The sequence below is a fragment of the Pan troglodytes genome, chromosome 6 (assembly GCF_028858775.2).
Source record: "Pan troglodytes isolate AG18354 chromosome 6, NHGRI_mPanTro3-v2.0_pri, whole genome shotgun sequence".
Lineage (NCBI taxonomy): Eukaryota > Metazoa > Chordata > Mammalia > Primates > Hominidae > Pan > Pan troglodytes.
This window is the reverse complement of record NC_072404.2, coordinates 109721199-109739590: the sequence shown is the minus strand read 5'-3', so window position 1 is coordinate 109739590 and position 18392 is coordinate 109721199. Positions and strand designations below refer to the sequence as shown.

Here is an 18392-nt window from a genome sequence, read left to right as displayed (position 1 = left end):
CACCATGTTGACCAGGTTAGTCTTGAACTCTTGACCTCAAGTGATCTGCCCAACTCAAGCCTCTCAACATGCTGGGATGATAGGCGTGAGCCACTGCACCCAGCTGGGTTTTGTTTTTTGGTTTGTACTGTGTTTGTTTTGTTTCTTCGAGATGAACTCTCACTCTATTGCCCAGGCTGGAGTCAGTGGTGCAATCTCAGCTCACTGCAACCTCCGCCTCCCAGGTTCAAGCGATTCTCCTGCCTCAGCCTCCCTAGTAGCTGAGATTACAGTCACTCACCACCATGCCCTGCTAACTTTTGTATTTTTAGTAGAGGCAGGGTTTCACCACGTTGACCAGGCTGGTCTCAAATTTCTGACATCAGGCGATCCACCTGCCTCAGCCTCCCGAAGGCTTCTGTCCTTCAACCGCGCGCCCTCACTCCCTTGCTACGAACTCCCATTCATCCTTCAAAACCCAGCCTGAGTGTCCCCTCCCCCCAGGTCACCCCCTTTGACCTGTCAATCCCCTCCCTCCGGGTCCCCAGCAAGCTTTTCGGTTTGGCTTCTCTGCACTCTCATGACCGATTGCCCTACATCTTGGCGCTCCCAGACTCGGGCCTTCTCCAGCACCGGAGTCGTCTGGTTTGCTCGCTTTACACTCCAAGCGCCTAGTACCGAGCCTGAGTGGGTGCCAGAGGGCGCGCCTAGGCTCAGGCTGGCTCCACCCGCCCCGTGCCTCCCCTCGGCCTTCCCCGTGGTCCTGAGGGTGCCCGCTGTCCTGCATCTCCCGTGCATCGGGCTGCCGGTAGCTCCGGCCGCCCGGCGGCGGCGGCAGCAGCAGCAGCACCGGGAGAGCCCCGCAGGCGGACTACAAGTCCTGGCAAGCCGCGCGCGGGCCGCGCATGCGCAGTGGGGACCGGCGTTTGAGTGGCAAGTTGTTTGTTACAGCGAACACCAGCTGCTCCCCGCGCCGGCGCCCGCGCGCCGCTGCTCCGCAGCTTGGCCCCTCGGCTGCTGCTCCGCTGGCACTGCCTCCCTCGACCCGTGGCTCCCCCTCGCAACTTGGCGGGCCTCCTCCCTTTTGTCCGGCCTGGTCCGGCCGCCGCCGCCCCCCGCGCCTGGCGCCGAGCTCCCGGGTCCCCGGGCCGGCTGTCGGTGCCGGCAGGGCGCGGAGGGGGCGGGGGCCGCGGCTCGTCCCCCCGCGGATGAGCTGCCGCGGACGGGGCGCGGGCGGACGATGGAACTCCACATCCTGGAGCACCGGCTGCAAGTTGCCAGCGTCGCCAAGGAGAGTATCCTGCTGTTCACCTACGGGCCTGATCAAACTTGCCTTCCTGTTCTCCAAGACCAGGTAAGCGCGCGGGGACGCGGCGCCTGCCGGGGACAGACAAAGGGGGCGCACCCCGGGCCGCTGTCCTCGCCGCCGCGCCTCGGAAGACAACTTCGGGCCCCGGGAGCGCCCCCGCCCCGCCCCCGCCGCCGCTTCGCTCGCGTCTGACAAAGCCGGAGCCGCAGGGTCCTGGCTCCCGGACCCCTCGCAACCCTCCACCCCCCGGTGCGCCACCCCCCACCTCTGTCGTCCCCCCCATCTCCCACCCCTTCCCCCATCGCAGCCCCCTTCCCGAAATCCGGGGGGCTGGGGCGGCTGCAGTGACAGATCCGTGAATGGATGAAGGAACGAACGAATGAATGAATGAAAAACAGGTGTGGGGACGAGGCCGTGGAAAAAACAAACTAACGCCCCCATCCCCCCATCCCTCGGTTGGGCCGGCCCCCGTCGCCACGGCGGGGGGAGGGATTCCGCTGAGCGCGGTTACCCAGAGCAGAAAATCATAAAATCATTAGTGGGTGTTTATCTCAAGGTGCCTACGAGGCTTGCTGCGGACGGCCTGGAATTGGGGGGGAAACGGGGGGTAGGCGAGGGCCAGGGAGGGGCTACAGAGGACGTGATTCTTTCTCCTTGGGGTCCTGGAAAGGGGGTGGGGGGATGTTTTGCCCAACCGTAGAAGGGGAGGAGCAGGCATGTTTATGCATCTTCCTTGAGGCTGGGCTTGGATGCTGCTGGGGGAAAAATAGTTGAAGGCCTTGGAAGGTAAAAGATGGAATCACAAACACACACACACAGACACTCACTCTCTCTCTCACTTGGATTTTCCCTATGCCAGGTAAGGGTTTGACATTGTGAGCCCCGGTGTGTGCTTGCATTAGGGTTTTGTTGTTGTTGTTTAAGGACCCTGAGCCGAGGGGAGTGTGAGTGCCAGCTAGCTGCTGTAACTTAAGTCTCATTTGCCCACCATTGTGACTGTTAAAAAGGAATGATAAAGTTGTTACTGGTTGCTTTTTCGCGGTTTGGGGCGGTGGTGGCTCTCCCTCACTGCAAAATGAATGAATACGTTTCGGGTCAAGGTTAGCGTGAAAATGACAGCCCCTGTAGGCTGCCCCCTTTGGCACTGAGCTCAAGGGACACAGGGAAATAATTCCATCCCAGCCTGTTATCTGCCTGTGAAAAGTTCTGGCTTGGAAATCTCACTTTGATGTGTGTGTCTGAGCCGGGTGCTCAGTCCGGCTATTGTTTGCGAGATGGAGCCAGACCTGCCGGTGGCATCTTGTTTACTTTCTTCTCCGGCTGCTCAGTAGGGGATGGAGATTTGAAATAGTCGCCAAGCCTCTGCCAGGGAGCCTGTGCTCCCAGTTGATTGCAAAGGGTAATGATTAAACAGGTCATTTGAAAACAAAAGCCAACAGCTCGGATTCTGAACCGCGCCCCCACCCCTCACACAAAGCCCCCTCTGGCTGTTGACACCTTCAGATCCTGCTTCTGCCTGCCCTCTGCCCCCCACTCCCTAGCCGGGCTTGACGTTCCAAGGCTTGGAGGTAACAGAACAGCCTTGTTTTTCCAAGTCTTGGCCCTCAGCCCTGGGCAGCCCCCTGGCTGATTTCTCGGCCACCATTCAAATGAGGATGATGACTCAGGCTGCGGCTGTGCACAGGGCCTGGGTGCTGGAAGGAGGGGGCATTTGGGGGCTTCTTAGAAAGGCAGCAAAGGACAGGGTCCCTCAGCCCCTTTCCCTTGGTGGAGAGACTGGCCTTCTTCCAGCCCCCAACTCAGGGTCCCCTTTGGGTACTCATGGATAGGCGTGTCTCTGGGGTCAAGCCCCCCTGCTGGCCTCTGGGAACACAAGAAAACCTGTCCCTCAGTGGGTTCCCCTTCCTCCCTCCTGCAGAAAGCAGCCTGTCCTGTCCCAGGCCCAGGTGACCCAGCTGACTAGTCCAGTTTCAAGATGACTCAGAGGCCAAAGGCCATCTCTGTGTTTCCATGGTCCGGCCTCAGAAGGTGCGGAACATTCGTCAAATGCCTGAGGACCTGCCACCCCAAGCACTCTGAGCCCGGATCGTGGCTTCAGGTCATGTGTGACCAGAGCCCGCTGCCTGCGTGGCTGAGGCAAAGTCTCTCCTCTGGCTCACACTTTGTCCGTCTGTAAAATAGAGATAGCACTACTTGGCCCCCTCATGGACACAGAACTGCTGTGTGGATGGTGTGGGATGATTGTGGGAAATGGCTTTTTAGCAAGTGTTAATGGGTCGCAGCCTGCGAACATAGCATTTAAACTGTTTTCAATAATCAGCCATCCAGGTAGAACCCCTTAGATTCTTCCTGTAATACCTGCCCCCAGGTGGTGACCCATAGCTCTGTCACCTCCCTCTCCAAAACCTAAGTTTAGCCCAGACTAGCACAGCATGCCCTGAGGGTCCCTGTGCCACCTGTTTACTTTTCTTTTTTTTTTTTTGAGATGGAGTTTTGCTCTTGTCCGGGCTGGAGTGCAATGGTGCCATCTCGGCTCACTGCAGCCTCCACCTCCCAGGTTCAAGCGATTCTCCTACCTCAGCCTCCCGAGTAGCTGGGATTACAGGCATGCACAACCACGCCTGGCTAATTTTGTGTGGAGACGGGGCTTCTCCATGTTGGTCAGGCTGGTCTTGAACTCCCGACCTCAGGTGATCCACTGGCCTCCACCTCCCAAAGTGCTGGGATTCCAGGCGTGAGCCACCGCTCCCGGCCCGGTTACAGTTTTGTCAGTCACTCTATAGCATCAAATCGTTGCCCTTTGGGATCTAGATCCTGAATCCTCATCTTTATTTTTTTGTTTTTTATTTTTCTCTTTTAGAGACAGAGTCTTGCTCAGTCGTACAGGCTGGAGTACAGTGGCGCCATCATAGATCAATACAGCCTCCAACTCCTGGGCTCAAGCAATCCTCCCACCTCGACCTCCCAAAGTCCTGGGATTACTGCTCCTGGCCTTGAATCCTCATCTTTAGCCCTCCCCCAGCAAATACACAATTTCCCTTATTGTTCCCTACATACCTCTGTGCCTTCGTATCTACCTCTCTTCCATCTGCCTGGAATATTCTCCCCCACCCACCCCTAGTAAATTCCTATTCAATCCTCAAGAGCTAATGATAGCACGCTGAAACCTTCCTGAACCTTTCCCTCCGCCCCTTAGCAGACTTAAGTCACTTCTCTCTTGTGCAGTGGAGTTGTGGAAAGGGAATGGCATTAGGAAACATTCACTCTGTGTGGGGGTGTGGCTGGGTCCAAGGGATGCAGAGATACCTTGCCCCTTCCTCTGCCAAGCCCTAGAGCCTGGTGGAAGAGAAAGAAAGAGGCCATCACTCTACAGCAGGGTGGAGTCAGGGAAGGGCTGGTCTAGCAGGGTACCTAGAAGGCTGGGTGCCTACCTGTAGGAGGTGGCACTAGATCTTAGAGCTTTTTGTTTGTTTAAGAGATGGGGTCTCCGTTGCCCAGGCTGAAGTACAGTGGCACCATCATACCTCACTGCAGCCTCGAACTCCTAGGCTCAAGCAATCCTCTCACCTCGGCCTCCCAAGCACCTGGGACTGCGGGTGCGCACCACCACACTCAGCTAATTTTTAAATTTCTTGTAGCGATGGGGGGTCTCACTGTGTTGCCCGGGCTGGCCTTGAACTCCTGGCCTCACATGATCCTCCCACCTCAGCCTCTCAGAGGTGTGTGTGGACATAACATTTAAACTGTTACAGGCATGAGCTGTTGGTCAGGCTGGTCTCGAACTCCTGAACTTGTGATCCGCCCATCTGGGCCTCCCAAAGTGCTGGGAGGCGTGAGCCACCATGCCTGGCCAGTGAACATTAACGTCTTAAGAGGCATTTATGAGAGAAAAGCTTAAAATTGCAAAAAGTCCATGCAGAGCCCTCGTCATTCCTCGGAGCACATTGGGCTGAGGCCACTGTCTGATTGCAGTTTAGGGAAAGACAGGCTAGCCCAAGGGAGTTAGAGCCCTGGGACACCTCGGCTGGAATCCCAGCACTGCTCATCCTGGCTGTGTGACCTTGGGCAAGTTGCTTGACTTCTCTGTGCTATGTTTCTTACCTGTAAAACAGGGATGATGATCATGCCTGCAACCTAAGTGGTTGTGAGGGCTTGATGAGATAAACCACGCCAAGCACTCTCAAGAGTATCTGGTCTACTAGAAGCTCCAATACGCTTTTTTTTTTTTTTTTTTTTTTTTTGAGACAGAGTCTTGCTCTGTTGCCCAGGCTGGAGTGCAGTGGCATGATCTCAGCTCACTGCAACCTCTGTCTCCCAGGTTCAAGCGATTCTCCTGCCTCAGTCTCCCAAGTAGCTGGGATTACAGCTCTCTACCACCATGCCTGGCTAATTTTTGTGTTTTTAGTAAAGACACCTGGAACTCCCAAAGTGCTGGATTACAAGTGTGAGCCACTGTACCCAGCCATTAAGCATTAACTGGGAAGGCCCTGGGGCCACTGGCTAGCACCAGTTTGTGAGGGCAGAGCCAGAAAAGCCCAGGCTTAGAAGACTTTTTACACACACACATAACGCATCCTGATTCTGGAAAGTGGAGATGCTGTCACTGCTCTCACAGAACTAAGCCAAGGACCTCACCGGTCATTTAGGTGTCAGGCCTCTGGCAGGGGCAGCCAAAATGCTCTAGGACCACAGAGCTGCAAGCCAGTAAGGCTTCCTAGAGGAGGCGGCATCATCTGATCCAAGAATGGGGTGATGGGTGGCATGAGAAAATGTCAGGAGGTGCTGGGGATAAAGCAAGATGAGCAAGCAGAGAACAGGAGTGGGTGGGTACAGATGGATCAGGGGAGGGGTATGGGTGAAGAGTGTACAGGGTGAGCCCCAGAGCCTTGCGTGTGCCCACTCAGGACAGCCATAGTCTGCTGCTGCCTAGAGAAAGGGGCTGGCTCAACCCTAGCTCCCAAATCTTTTTCCTATGACTTTTTCCTTTGTCCTCATCTCTTTCCTGAACTATCCAGATATCTTCCTGCCTCCTGCCTCTAGGGCAGCCCAAATGCTCATTGCTGCCCCATCCCTCTGGGCTGGAGGAGCAAACGCCTGGAGGCTGGAAAGAGAAAGGTGTCTGCAGAGAACAAGCCGCTGTCCTGTGGTGGGTGCAAATTGGTATGCTCTGTTCACGCAGAAACCCCACAGTGTGTACCTGCTGTAGGCAAGGCCCGATAGGAAGCGCGAAAGGAGTTTCTGTCCCATGGGAGGAAAAGACGTGAGTCCTGTGTGTTCTCCAGCAAAGGTAGAGGGTGAGAGGACCAGAGGCCCGCACAGGGGGCATGGCTGGGAGTGCATGGGCAGGGGGGGAGTCCGGGAGGATGGAGGGACACAACTGGAGTGGGTGCTGGGTGGACTTCATGCATTCCTTCAGAATCCCTGGCCACATCTCTGCCTTGTTGGTTTTGTTTGTTTTTTTCAGACAGGGTCTCACTCTGTCACCCAAGCGGGAATGCAATGGCGTGATCTCAGCTCACTGCAATCTCTGCTTCCTGGGTTCAAGTGACTCTTGTGCCTCAGCCTCCCGAGTAGCTGGGATTACAGGCATGCACCACCATGCCTGGCTAATTTTTTGTATTTTAATAGAGACGGGGTTTTGCCTTGTTGGCCAGGGTGGTCTCAAACTCCTGACCTCAGGTGATCCACCCACCTTGGCCTTCCAAAGTGCTGGGATTACAGGCGTGAGCCACCACTCCCGGCCTGAATTCTTTCTTGATCAGATGTCTTCTGTCTATCCACTCTGGCTCTGTCTACTCCCTTCCCAACACATGCTCTATTTTAGGTAACCATGGTAATTTTGTTTTGTTTTGCTTTTGCTTTTGTTTTTGGAGATGGAGTTACACTCTGTCTCCCAGGCTGGAGTACAGTGGCACGATCTCGGCTCACTGCAACCTCTGCCTCCTGGGTTGAAGTGATGCTCCTGCCTCAGCCTCCTGAGTAGCTGAGGTTACAGGTACCACCACCATGCCCAGCTAATTTTTTGTATTTTTAATTCAGATGGGTTTTACCAAGTTGGCCAGGCTGGTCTTGAACTCCTGACCTCAAGTGATCTGCCCGCCTTGGCCTCCCAACGTGCTGGGATTACAGGCATGAGCCACTGCACCTGGCCAACCGTGGTAGTTTTTAGATTTTTTTGTACAGAGGGGGTCTCACTCTGTTGTCCACGCCGGTCTCAAACTCCTGACCTTAAGTGATCCTCCCGTCTTGGTTTCCCAAAGTGCTGGGATTACAGGCATGAGCCACTGCTCCCAGCTGCTGGTGGTTTTAAAAGCTAGGATCGGCTGGGCGCAGTGGCTCACGCCTGTAATCCCAGCACTTTGGGAGACCGAGGAGGGCGGATCACAAGGTCAGGAGATCGAGACCATCCTGGCTAACACGCTGAAACCCCGTCTCTACTAAAAATAGAAAAATTAGCTGGGCGTGGTGGCGGGCGCCTGTATTCCCAGCTACTCAGGAGGCTGAGGCAGGAGAATGGCGTGAAGCCAAGATCGCGCCACTGCATTCCAGCCTGGGCGACAGAGCCAGACTCCGTGTCAAAAAAAAAAAAAAAAAGCTAGGATCCCTCCACCCCCCTCTCCTTTAAATGTCTGTCTTGGCTACTTTCTTCTAAGTCACTAGGAGATAGTAAAAGCAATACCGCGAGACTTCCGAGGCTAGGGCACAAAACGATAGCTTCTGCGTGGTGCTCCCTCTCTCCCAGATCCCTTGCTCTGTGGGAAACCAACCCCCAAGGCCTGAGGACACCCAAGCAGCCCCATGGAGAGGCCCATATGGAGAGGAACTGAGGCATCCCACCCTCAACCGGCAGAGCGGGGCTTTGAAAACAGATCCTTTCGCCCCAGGCAAGCCTTCCAATGGATTGCAGCCCCAGCCAATGCCTTGAACTGCCAAGTTCAGCCACACCTAAATTCCTAACCCATAGGAACTGTGAGAGATAATAAAAGTTTGTTGTTGTTTCAAGCCACTAAGATTTGGGGTAATTTGTTATGTAGCAACAGATAAGGAATGAAATGACCCTGCCATTTATCATTGAGACAGGAACAAACATTTTTTAGAATAGCAGGAAGTACTTAAAATAATTACTAGGTTGGCCAAGTGCAGTGGCTCATGCCTGTAATCCCAGTATGCCTGTAATCCCAGCAAGCCTGTAATCCCAGCACTTTAGGCTGATCGCTTGAGCTCAGGAATTGGAGACCAGCGGAGGCAACATGGTGGGACCCCGACTCTGCAAAAAATACAAAAAAATTAGCTAGGTATGATGGCGCCTGCCTGTGATCCCAACTACTTAGGAGGCTGAGGTGGGAGGATTCCTTGAGCCTAGGAGGTAGAGGTTGCAGTGAGCCGAGATTGCACCACTGTACTCCAGCCTGGACAACATAATGAGACCCTGTCTCCTCCTCCTCCTCCTCCTCATCATCATCATCTTAACAATAATAACAACAACCTGCAGACAATAGGGCAAACCTGACTATGTGATCATGCTACCTTTAGTCCAGCCAGAGAACTCTCATGAGTCCTTAAACCTAACACAGACACTTCTTGAGGTCGGCTTCAGCATCCTCTCCTCCAGGAAGCCACCCTGGTGCCTGGTGAGTGGCTTCCTGGGATCACCCATGCCTCAGGGTGCAGGATGAGAGGGCTGGTCCTGATCCCCTTCTGTCCTCACCCCCAGGTCCATGTCCAGGGCTTAGGACTGGTCGTCCCTCGGTGTTGACTTATCTCCCAGGGATCAAAAAAGTCAGTTGTAGCTGGGCGCAGTGGCTCACGCCTGTAATCCTGGCACCTGTGGGAGGGCCAAGCAGGTGCATCACCTGAGGTCAGTAGTTCGAGACCAGCCTGGCTAACAAGGTGAAGCCCCGATTCTACCAAAAATACAAAAATTAGCCGACGTGGTGGCGGGCACCTGTAATCCCAGCTACTCAGGAGGCTGAGGCAGGAGAATCACTTGAACCCGGAAGGCAGAGGTTGCAGTGAGCCAAAATCATGTCACTACACTCCAGCCTGGGCGACAAGAGTGAAACTCCATCTCAGAAAAAACAAAACAAAACAAAAAAAACCTTGTAAAAGGTTTAATTGGTCTCTTCTGAGCCTGCACACGGCTGGAAAGGTTTTCTCTTATAACAGATCTGCAGTATGAGAAACCAGCCCAGTTGCATCCGCGCTGGGCCAGTGGGATTCTGGGTGTCCAAGGTCCCTGTGGGCTATCCACGGTGCTAAATTAAAACTTTTTGAAAAACATTCTTTTTTTTTTTTTTTTGAGGCAGAGTCTGGCTCTGTCCCCCAGGCTGGAGTGGAGTGGTGCGATCTTGGCTCACCGCAAGCTCCGCCTCCCGGGTTCACGCCATTCTCCTGCCTCAGCCTCCCGAGTAGCTGGGACTACAGGCACCTGCCACCACGCCTGGCTAATTTTTTTGTATTTTTAGTAGACATGGAGTTTCACCGTGTGAGCCAGGATGGTCTTGCTCTCCTGACCTCGTGACCCGCCCGCCTCGGCCTCCCCAAAGTGCTGGAATTACAGGCATGAGCCACCACACCTGGCCTGAAAAAAATTCTTGAGACAGGGTCTCACTGTGTCACCCTAGTTGGAGTGCAGTGATGCAATCTCAGCTCACTCCAGCCTCAATTTCTCAGGCTCCAGCAATCCTCCTGCCTCAGCCCCACTGAGTAGCTGGGACTGCAAGCACTCACCACTACACCCAGATAATTTTTGTTTTTTTTGTAGAGATGGGGTCTTGCTATGTTGCCCAGGCTGGTCTCGAACTCCCGGACCCAAGTGATCCTCCTGCCTCAGCCTTCCAAAGTGCTGGGATTACAGGTGTGAGCTACGGTGCCTGGCCTAAATGGAAAACTGGTGTCTAGGTGCCATATACTCAGGCTTGCCCTCACCATAACACATTGAACATACTCCAACCTCTGAGCTAGATCTCTGCTCAAAAACCTGAGGTTTTGCTTGCACACCCCAATTTTTTTTTTTTTTTTTTTTTTTTTTTGGAGACAGGGTCTTGCTGTCACCCAGGCTGGAGTGCAATGGTGCGATCTTGGCTCATTGCAACTTCCATCTCCTGGGTTCAAGCGATTCTGGTCCCTCAGCCTCCCGAGTAGCTGGGATTACAGGTGCACTCCACCACACCTGGCTAATTGTTGCATTTTTAGTAGAGACGGGGTTTCATCATGTTGCCCAGGCTGGTCTTGAACTCCTGACCTCAAGTGATCCACCAGCCTCAGCCTCCCAGAGTGCTGGGATAACAGGCATGAGCCACCGCGCCTGGCCATGCACCCACATTTACAGCAACCTTATTCACTAAGGCCTAAAGGTGGAAGTGACCCAGGTGTCTACTGATGGATGAACAGATCAACAAAATGGGATGTATTCACACAAAGGAATATTATTCAGGGGGGAAAAAGGAAGGAAATTCTGACACATACTACAACATGAATGAACCTTGAAGACATCATGCTGAGTGAAATAAACTAGTCAAAAAAGAACAAATACTGCATGAGATCCCACTTGTATGAAATACCTGGTGTAGCCGGAGTCATAGAGACAGAAAGAATGGTGGTTGCCAAGAGCTGGGGAGTTGGTGTTTAGTGGGTATGGAGTTGTGTTGGGTAAGATGAAGAGTTCTAGAGATGGATGGTGGCAATTGCTGTCCGTATTGCAAACGTGCTTAACACGATTGAATTGCACACTTAAAGATAGTTAAGATGGTAGGTTTTGTTGTGTGTATTTTACAACAATTAATAAAATTTGAGGCCAGGCGTGGTGGCTCATGCCTGTAATCCCAGCACTTTGGGAGGCTGAGGCGAGTAGATTGGTTGAGCTCACAAGTTGGAGACCAGCCTGGGCAACATGGTGAAACCTCATCTCTACAAAATATACAAAATGTAGCTGGGCATAGTGGCGTGCACCTGTGGTCTTAGCTACTCAGGAGGCTGAGGTGGAAGGATCGCTTGACCCCAGGAGGTGGAGGCTGCAGTGAGCCGAGATTGTGCCACCGTACTCCAGCCAGGCAGTAGAGCCAGACCTTGTCTCAAAAAAATAAAAATTAAAATTAATGTTTAAGATTTTATTTTATTTTAGATTCAAGAGGTACACGTGCATGTTTGTTACATGGATATATGGCATACTGGTAGGGACTGGGCGTCTAGTACGCCCATTACCCAAATAGTGAACATTGTACCCGATAGGTAATTTTTTTAACCTTCCTCCCCTTCCCAACCTCCCCTCTATTGGAGTCCCCAGTGTCTGATGTTCCCATATTTTTTTTTTTTTTTTTTTTTGAGACGCGGTCTTACTCTATCGCCCAGGCTGGAGTGCAGTGCAATCTCGGCTCAATACAGCCTCTGCCACCTGGGCTCAAGTGATCCTCCTGCCTCAGCCTCCCGAGTAGCTGGGACTACAGGCATGTGCCACCACACCCAGCTAATTTTTGTATTTTTTAGTAGAGATGGGGTTTCACCATGTAGGCCAGGCTGGTCTCGAACTCCTGACCTCAGGTGATCCACCTGCCTCGGCCTCCCAAAGGGCTGAGATCATAAGCGTGAGCCACTGCTCCCAGCCATGGCAGTTCCTTCTTGAACACCCACTATGCATGAGGCCTCCGCTGGGAGTTCCCATCATTCACCCTCATAGCAGCTCTACAGGAAGGAGCTGTCTGCCCCCAAGTCACACAATGGACAACAGCAGTTTAGGGTTCAGCCTTGGCCCCCCCACTCTGAACTCCTCCCCGCCTATGCCCTCCACTCCTTTCCACTGTTAACCCAAGATGGAAAAGCTTATGCCAAGGGTCATTTCTCAGGATATGCACATAACAGGAAAATGTGTTTTTATCCAAATTCCCACAACCCACCAGCCATGTGATCTTGGGCAACTTAGAACCTCCAAGGAGGGTCTGGCTCTGTTATCTATGCTAGAGTGCAGTGGCATGAGCATAGCTCACTGCAGCCTCAACTTTCCAGGTGTAAGCAATCCTCCTGCCTCAGCCTTCCAAGTAGCTGGGACCACAGGTGTGCACCGTCATGCCCAGCTAATTTTTAAAAAAGATTTTTAGTAGCAACAGGGTCTTACTATGTTGCCCAGGCCAGTCTTGAACTCTTGAGCTCTGACAATTCTCCTGCCTTGACCTCCCAAAGTGGTAGAATTATAGGCGTGAGCCACCACACTGTGGCCTGGCTTTATCTTTAAAATAGGGATAAGGTGAGGCATGGTGGCTCACACTTGTAATCCCATCACTTTGGGAGGTCTTGCCTGAGGAAGCGGGAGGATTGCCTGAGCTCAGGAGTTTGAGATCAGCTGGACAACATAGTGAGACCCCATCTCTACCAAAAAATAACTGGAGATAATACTATCAACATCTTGGGTGGTTGTGAGAATTAAATGGGGAATTTTATGTTAGGGACCTAGTGAGGTGTTGATTACATAGTGAACCTATTATTCACAGAAATTCAATGGATGTTTATTGAGGTGCCCTCTACTTGATGCAGGCCTCCGCGAGGTGGCAGTGGTGGCCTCTGTCCCCATGGCACGGATGGTCTGTTCTGCTTTGGAAGCACTGGAAGGGCACATCTGACAATTGCAGGATGGCTGATTTTTATTGGAGGAAGGGAAGCTGTTTATTTGTTTCAGATTGGCTGAGCTGTGGGGATGCGGGAGGCTGGCAGGAGGGGAGGGGTCTATAGTAAGGAGACTGGAGAAACTTTGGGGCCAGGCAGGCAACTCCCTGGTAAGAGCTGCTTCTTGGAACACAAAGAGCTGTTGCGTCCTCCAGCCGGCCTTGAGGAAGGTGTGACTTCTCTGCTCCCAGCAACGTCTTGGGCACCCTTCTCTGCCCTGCACAGCAGCTCTGCCTGCAGGGTGCCTGGACACTCTGGGTGTCTACTGTGTCCCCATATGGTGCTTGCAAGTCTTCCTCCCAGACTACCCCCTGCTTCTGTGTCCCCTCCCTGGTGCACAGCGCCACATCCAGCCCTCCTCCCACCCAGCCCACCCAGGTCCTGCCCGTCTGACCCCCAGTCTTTCTCCAGTCGCCCCTCCTCTGCGCGCTGACTGCCATGTCTTGTCCTCTTTTTCTTTTTTTTTTGAGACAGAGTCTTGCTCTGTCATTCAGGCTGCTGGAGTGCAATGGCGCAATCTTGGCTCATTGCAACCTCCGCCTCCCTTGTTCAAGTGATTCTCCTGCCTCAGTCCTCCCTGGGATTACAGGTGTACACCACCATGCCTGGCTAATTTTTATATTTTCGGTAGAGTCAGGGTTTCACCATGTTGGCCAGGCTGGTCTTGAACTCCGAACCTCAGGTGATCCACCTGCCTCGGCCTCCCAAAGTGCTGGGATTACAGGCGTGAGTCCCCATGCCCAGGCTGTCCGCTTCTATTCTAGCTCCCCCACTCCTGATCCACTGACCCTGAGGCCTCAGGACGAAGGTCTCATCCCCTCCAGCCAGGCCCTCCTTGGCAGGGCAGCTTCAATTTGTATAGGAATCAAATCCATCCTGTTGGGGTTTTACCATGTTCCCCAGGCTGGTCTTGAATTCCTGAGCTCAGACAATTCTCCTACCTTGGCCTTCTAAAGTGCTGGGATTACAAGTATGAGCTACCACGCTGGGCCTATTTTTTTTTTAATAATTTTTTTTTTTTTAATGTGGGAGAGTTCAAATGTGAAATCAAGGCCCAGTGCGGTGGTTCACGCCTATAATCCCAGCACTTTGGGAGGTGGAGGCAAGAGGATCGCTTGAGGCCAGGAATTCAAGACCATTTGGGGCAACATAGCCAGACCCCGTCTCTACAAGAAATTTTAAAAATTAGCCAGATGTGGTAGTGCACACCTGTAGCCCCAGCTACTCTGGAGGCTGAGACAGGAGGATCACTTGAGCCCAGGAGTTGGAGGCTGCAGTGAGCTATGCTCACACCATTGCACTCCAGCCTGGTTGACAAAGTGAGACCCAGTCTCAAGAAAAAAAAAAAAAGGTGGGAAGAAGCGTACCCCACCACGCTTCTTCTTTGGGGTTAGAATTTTGGGCCTGCACTGGAATGTGGAACGCTGATAGGGGATGGGGACAGATGGAGGTGTGAGGGGTGCCCTCAGACTCTACCCTCCTTCATTGCCTTCGAGGTGAGGCTGGGGAATGACCCTGGGGTAAGGGGATTGCCCGTGCCCACTCCCCTGCATGCAGGAGCTGGATCTCTGATTCGCTCTTCCCCTTTCCTGATGGGAACTTGCTCCTGCATTTGGCCCCTGGGCCTCCAGGTAACCTGCCCCAGCCACCCAGGGCTTGGCCCCAGGCGAGTGCATCTGTAAGGGCAGATCCCGCGGTGAGTTTCCTGGGTGACTCCTTTGCACACACCCAGGCTGGACTCCCTCCACCCCCTCCCAACTGAGCAATGCTTTTGGGCTGTTTCGTCCACTAGAGCAGCACAGTCAAGAATGAGGGGGTGTATGGGCTGGGCGTGGTGGTTCACGCCTGTAATCCCAGCACTTTGGGAGGCTGAGACAGGCGGATCACAAAGTCAGGAGTTCGAGACCAGCCTGGCTAATATGGTAAAACCCCGTCTCTACTAAAAATACAAAAATTAGCCGGGTGTGGTGGTACACGCCTGTAGTCCCAGCTACTCGGGAGGCTGAAGCAGGAGAATTGCTTGAACCCGGGAAGAGGAGGTTGCAGTGAGCAGAGATCGCACCACTGCACGCCAGCCTGGGCAACAGAGTGAGACTCTGTCTCAAAAAAAAAAAACCAAAAAAAGAATAAGGGGGTGACACCTCAGGACAAGCTGCAGGCCTGGTGTCAACTGCAGATGACAAGGCTACCGTATCCATTCCTCAAGCCAGGCCTCTGAGGAGCCCTGGTGGGTAGGGTGCTGGAGGGAGAACTCAAGCTTGCAGGCAGTAAAACGCATTTTTTTTTTTTTTTTTTTTTTTTGGTGGCGGGGACAGAGTCTCACCCTGTCCCCCAGGCTGGAGTGCAGTGGTGCAATCTCAGCTCACTGCAAACTCTGACTCCTGGGTTTGAGCGATTCTCCTGCCTCAGCCTCCCGAGTAGCTGGGATTACAGGTGTGCACCATGACACTCAGCTAATTTTGGCATTTTTAGTAGAGATGGGGTTTCGCCATGTTGGCCAGGCTGGTCTCAAACTCCTGACCTCGGGTGATCAACCCGCCTCAGCCTCCCAAAGTGCTGGGATTACAGGCGTGAGCCACTATGCCCAGCCACATTTCTTTCTTTCTTTTAAATCTGTGCTTTTCTCCACCCTCTTCAGACTTTGTTCTAGTCTACAATTTCCCTCCTGCAGCTTCTCTCTGATGACATCCCCGCCCCGCCCCGCCCCGCCCCCCACCCAGCCCGTCAGTCCAAATTAGCCTGGTTTAACTGCCTTTATTTGTCAGTTTCTGTAGAAAAATGAAGAAGGTGATAGCACCCACGTTATAGGGCTGTTCACGGGAGGTTTAAGTGAGATCTTACAGAGAAAGTGCTTAGCAGGTGCCCCAGGTCCAGAGTCTGGGGTTGGCTGTGAGTCGTGTGCATCTCCTGCCCTGACCCCCTCTGCAAACTTGGTTCCTGAGTGCTTGAGTGAGGCACACTTGACCTGCTTATGTGGTTCCCATGGCACCATGATGTGGGGAATGTTTCCCAACAAGGCACCTTATCAAGCGCTCTCTCTCCACTCTGCTGTTCCTACCACATATCCCCGGGCAGGTCACCCTGCCTTTCTTGTTTTCTTTTGAAGACAGGTCTCGCTCGATCACCCAGGCCAGAGTACAGTGGCAAAATCATAGCTCACTGCAGCTCCTGGACTCAAGGGATCCTCCTGCCTCAGCCTCCTGAATAGCTGGGGCCGCAGGTGTGTGCCACCACACCTGGCTAATTTTTACAATATTTTGTAGAGACAGGGTCTCACTTTGTTGCCTAGGCTGGCCTCAAACTCCTGGCCTCAAACGATCCTCCTGCCCTGGCCTCCAAAAGTGCTGTGATTTCAGACATGAGCCACCTCGCCTGGCCTGACCCGGCCTTTCTGAGCCTTCAGCCCTCATCTGTGTCTGGGGGCGTTCTAAAAACCAAGGAATAGAATACCAGGGTCAGACTCAGACTTTGCGTTCAGTAGGCCGTCAATACTTGGGTTTTCGCTCAGTTTCTGGGGCATTGAGACTGATAGAAGCAACGGACCCCCTTAGCTCAGGCAGGCAGGCAGGTATTGTCACCAAGAGACCCTGGAGATCAGGGGAGGTTATTTGGGGTTGGGGATCTCCAAGGAGGGGCAGGGAAGTTAGTAGCATCATCGGGCTGGAAATGGGAAGCGTTTGGCTTGATGGAAGTGGTGAGGCTGGGGTGTGGGACCCTCGCCATGTGACCTACATGGGGTGATCTCAGTAGAAATTGGGACCCGCCAACCATGGTTGCCTGGAAGAGTTGAAATGCTGGGTGATACAGAACAACAGGCCAGCTGCCATCTCCCCACCTTTGGGAGGGCACCCTCTGATGGTGGATCCCTGGAGGAAAGGCCCCAGGGACCCAGGAGCCAACACCTCCCTTCCTGCTCCTCTCACTGCTGTTGATGAAGATGACAGGCTCCCCTTGACTCAGGTTCCTATGGGCCAGGCCCACCGCCATGCCCTTTGGATGCATTATCAACTCAGGTGGGTACGTGACCTCCCCCTTGTCACAGATAAGGAAACCGAGGCCCCAGAGGGTGAGGAACCTCCCTAAAGCCTTCTGTATAACTTAGTCGAAGAAGCTAGCTTTGGACTCAGAAGTCTGATTTAAGAGCCACTTGGACACAGTGGCTCACACCTGTAATCCCAGCACTTTGGGAGGCCGAGGCAGTCGGATCGCCTGAGGTCAGGAGTTCAAGACCAGCCTGGCCAATGGGGTTAGTAGAAACCCCGTCTCTACTAAAAATACAAAAATTAGCTGGGTGTGATGGTGCACACCTGTAATCCCAGCTGCTCAGGAGGCTGAGGCATAAGAATTGTTTGAACCCAAGAGGTAGAGATTGCAGTGAGCTGAGATTAAGCCACAGCACTCCATCCTGGGCGACAGAGTGAGACCCTGTCTCAAAAAAAAAGAAGAACCACTCTAGACTGTGCCACTCCTCTCTCTATGAAGGGTGAGCCAGTGAGGCTCTGAAAGATGGGAGGTCTAGCCTCTTCTCAGGGCAGGTCTGGTTCTGGTCCTCGGGGCTCCCACAGAAGCAAAAGTTGAGCCCCTTTCAAGAGTCACTGTCAGGGGGTTGGGGGCAGTGGCTCACACCTGTAATCTCAGCACTTTGGGAGGCTGAGGTGATGGGATTGCTTGAGCTTAGAAGCTCGAGACCAGCCTGGGCAACATAGCGAGACCCCCATCTCTACAAAAAAATATACAAGAAGTAGCTGGGCATGGTGATTCCTGCCTGTAGTCCCAACTATTCTGGAGGCTTAGGTGGGAGGATCACTTGAGCCCGGGAGGTTGAGGCTGCAGTAAGCCAGGATCATGCCACTGCACTCCAGCCTGGGGGACAGAGATTGAGAAAAAGCCTGTCTCAAAAAAAAAAAAAAAAAGGAATCATTGTCAGGAGATCTCAGTTCTGCCCTGATCCTCTCATCCCAGCTCTGCCCTTGCTAACTGTGACAGTGAGCATGTTCCATTACCCCCCAGGTCTCAGTGTCCCGTCTGCAGAGGGGCATGACAGAACCTTCCTTAGGATGGCCTGAGGGTTAGATGGCATCATGGAGAGACCAAGCCCAGCACCGCATATACCACAGGTGGTTGCTCCAGATGGATACCTGGATAGCTCTTTTTTCGTTAAATCATTTTAGCCAATTTCAGCTTTCCATTGACTCCTTCAGCAGATGCTCACCAAGACACCAATGCCACCTTTATTTATTTATTTATTTGGATTTTTTTGAGACAGAGTGTCACTCTGTCACCCAGGCTGGAGGGCGGTGGTGCAATTTTGGCTCACTGCAACCTCCACTTCCCCAATTCAAACAATTCTCCTGCCTCAGCCTCCTGAGTAGCTGCAACTACAGGCATGTACCACCACACCTGGCTGATCTTTTTGTATTTTTAGTAGAGATAGGGTTTCACCATGTTG

The 18392-nt window shown here is 53.1% G+C and overlaps 1 protein-coding gene and 1 long non-coding RNA gene across 2 annotated transcripts in view; both read left to right on the top strand.

The window, feature by feature from the left end:
- Positions 1 to 456: 456 nt before the first annotated feature.
- Positions 457 to 18392, top strand: part of CASTOR3P (Putative protein CASTOR 3) — a 70488-nt gene continuing 52552 nt past the window's right edge. Inside the window, 2 exon segments of the mRNA XM_054656117.2 lie at positions 457 to 1294; positions 1296 to 1333. Of these exon segments, the coding sequence (XP_054512092.2) occupies positions 560 to 1294; positions 1296 to 1333 (773 nt within the window). The 5' untranslated portion in view covers positions 457 to 559.
- LOC107971571 (uncharacterized) lies at positions 2065 to 8298 on the top strand. The gene is made up of 3 exons (XR_010158634.1): positions 2065 to 2147; positions 4149 to 6548; positions 8031 to 8298. It is a non-coding gene; the product is annotated as an uncharacterized LOC107971571 (long non-coding RNA).